Source organism: Salvelinus sp. IW2-2015, unplaced genomic scaffold (genome assembly GCF_002910315.2).
Source record: "Salvelinus sp. IW2-2015 unplaced genomic scaffold, ASM291031v2 Un_scaffold2774, whole genome shotgun sequence".
NCBI lineage: Eukaryota > Metazoa > Chordata > Actinopteri > Salmoniformes > Salmonidae > Salvelinus > Salvelinus sp. IW2-2015.
Window position 1 is genome coordinate 73,869 of NW_019944076.1, and position 2,739 is coordinate 76,607.

Here is a 2,739-nt window from a genome sequence, read left to right on the forward strand (position 1 = left end):
CAGCAGATCAGGAGGGTGTATTCACTAGGAACCAAACAGAAGCAACAGGACGAAACGGGTAGGGAACTACCTCAATTTGTCCAATGAGAAACAGTTGTTTTTCATTTTTTCTGTTGCAAAACGTTTTGCTACGGTGTGCAATAATAAATTACCCCACATATCCGGACTTTAGCTGTGCAGCTTGACTGTTAAAGGGGCCCCGTGGCGGTTTGTTGTATCTCAGTGAAAGATTAACGGTCGGTCGGCCAGGAGACTGGAATGCTATGTAAAACAGCGGTTGGGTAGGGAAGGGACGGAGAAAAAGTAGGGAAACCACTTACGTTCTGTTTATGACAGAAGTTGACAGCCTGGAGTGTCTGCCAGGTGATGCTTTTTACCAGATGTTCTGGAACACTGGAAGATGAGAAGAGACAACCAAGTAGCACAGATATACTTTTACATTATAGATTTAATTTTCAGGACTATGTATGTAATTCTATGACCAGTAAACCCAAAGCCAGGTACAGATCTTCAGATTGCTGGCTCTAATCTCTGACTGCAGTTTACAGCAACCTGTAATAAAAATAAAAAAACTACAATCATAACACCTGCTAACATGTCACTAGGACAGTACCCTTTTTACCTAATGAGCTTCCACTGATCCGGCGTTAATACAGCTGTAGACAGTGGCTAATATCTGTACACGCCTGTATCTAGATCTCTCGCTCTACGTAGAGGCCTGAATCCCACCTAATCACGTAGCTTTCTCTTTAATCTGCTAATAACACTATAACAATTCACAGCGCGTGAACATTAGGATACTTTATTGGCATGGGAAACATATGTCTTTACCTTTTGCCTTGCAAGTTGAGAATAACACTCTTAACCCTAACGAGACATGATTACTCCTATTACCCCTAACCCCCTAACAGTATGGAGAAGTATGTTTAAACCAGTTATCCCTAACACACCCTAACAATTAGGATAAAGTTACACCTCTAGTATATATCTACCACCTTTAAACCTAAATATCTCTCGCACTCAACTATAAGAGATGAGTTTACCTCCTTCTTAAACCTACTAACCCCTAAAACATTAGGAAAGTTACCGCATTATAGATAACGCATCTAAACTTCTCCCTAACATTAGGAATAGTGTTCACATCTTTTAACACCTAACTCCTAACATTAGGACAAGTACCCCTTTTAACCTATATCCTCCCGCATATGACATTAAGGACAGTTCCTTATACAAGCTTTGTTAACCCTAACTCTGACACTGTTCGCCATCAAACGAGTTAGGACAAGATTACCTACATATATCTCTAACCTACATAACGCCTACCTTGTCACTTCTATCTCAATGGATGTACGTTTAACCTTTACCCACTACCTCCTAAGACGAGTTTAGCACAGCGCGCTACTCTTTTTAACCGTCATACGTGCGCCTAAACATGACGGACAAGGTGTCACCACCTTTTAAAATTTACTTACTAAGAGCTCGTGATTAGCAACAAATGTATGTTACGTATTAATCATTACATAGAAACCAGATAAGAAATATATAGGAGTTTAAAATTACAAAAAAAATAAAAGCGCTAACCCCCTAACATTAGGACGAGGTACCCCTTTAACCCTTTGTTTTTGAATTCTTTGTGGGTCTGTAGTAATCTGAGGAAATTGTGTCTCCTTAATATGGCATAACATTGGGCAGAGTTGGAATGCAGCTCAGATTCCACCATCTCATTTTGTGGGCAAAGTGTGCAACATAGCCTGTCTTCTCTTGAGAGTCCCATGTCTGCTAACGGCGGCCTTTGTTCTTCTCAATAGCAAGGCTATGCTCACTGAGTCTGAACATAGTCAAAGCTTTCCTTAAGTTTGGGTCAGTCACAGTGGTCAGGTATTCTGCCACTGTTTACTCTCTGTTTAGGGCCAAATATCATTCTAGTTTGCTCTGTTTTTTGGTTAATTCTTTCCAATGTGTCAAGTAATTATCTTTTTGTTTTCTCATGATTTGGTTGGCCCCAGGGCTAGCTTGCTTAGGGGACACTTCTCCAGGTTCATCACTCTGTAGCTGATGGCTTTGTTATTGAAGGTTTGGGAATCGCTTCCTTTTAAGTGGTTGTAGAATTGAACGGCTCTTTTCTGGATTTTGATAATTAGCGGGTATCGGCCTAATTCTACTCTGCATGCATTATTTGGTGTTTTATGTCGTACACAGAGGATATTTTTGCAGATCTAGGTGATGATGTAGGCCCTCCTTGGTTGGGGACAGAAGCACCAGATCATCAGCAAACATTTGACTTCAGATTCTAGTAGGGTGAGGCCGGGTGCTGCATATTTGTTGATATTTATGTTGAAGAGGGTGGGGCGTAAGCTCCACCCGGCCCTGTGGGAAGTGTGTATCTCTCTCCCTCTCTCCCTCCCTCCCCTCTCCTCTCCTCTCCCCCTCTCTCCCTACCTCTCCCTACCTCTCTCTCCCCCTCCCTCCCCCCCTCCCTCCCCCTCTCTTATTGTAAACTGTAGTCCAGAAGCCCATCCATCAGTGTTGCCATGGAGATGGCTAAATCCAGCCTTACAACTGGTGATTTAATAGCCATCCTAAATGGCTCCCTATATAGTGCACTACTTTTGACTGGAACCAATAGGGCTCGTAGGGCTCCGGTCAAAAGTAGTGCACTATATAGGGAACAGGGTGCCACTTGGGACATAGACAATCTCCATCCCCCTTCCTGTGGCTGAGCCCCCCATGGGAGTGAGG

At 42.9% G+C, this 2,739-nt stretch overlaps 1 protein-coding gene across 1 annotated transcript in view; it reads right to left on the minus strand.

The window, feature by feature from the left end:
• cdkl1 (cyclin dependent kinase like 1 (CDC2 related kinase)) overlaps window positions 1–2,739 on the minus strand; it is a 25,133-nt gene that overhangs the window by 8,889 nt on the left and 13,505 nt on the right. Inside the window, exon 4 of the mRNA XM_024141832.2 lies at window positions 321–393. Coding sequence (XP_023997600.1) covers window positions 321–393 — 73 coding nt within the window. The remainder of the gene's footprint in view (window positions 1–320; window positions 394–2,739) is intronic.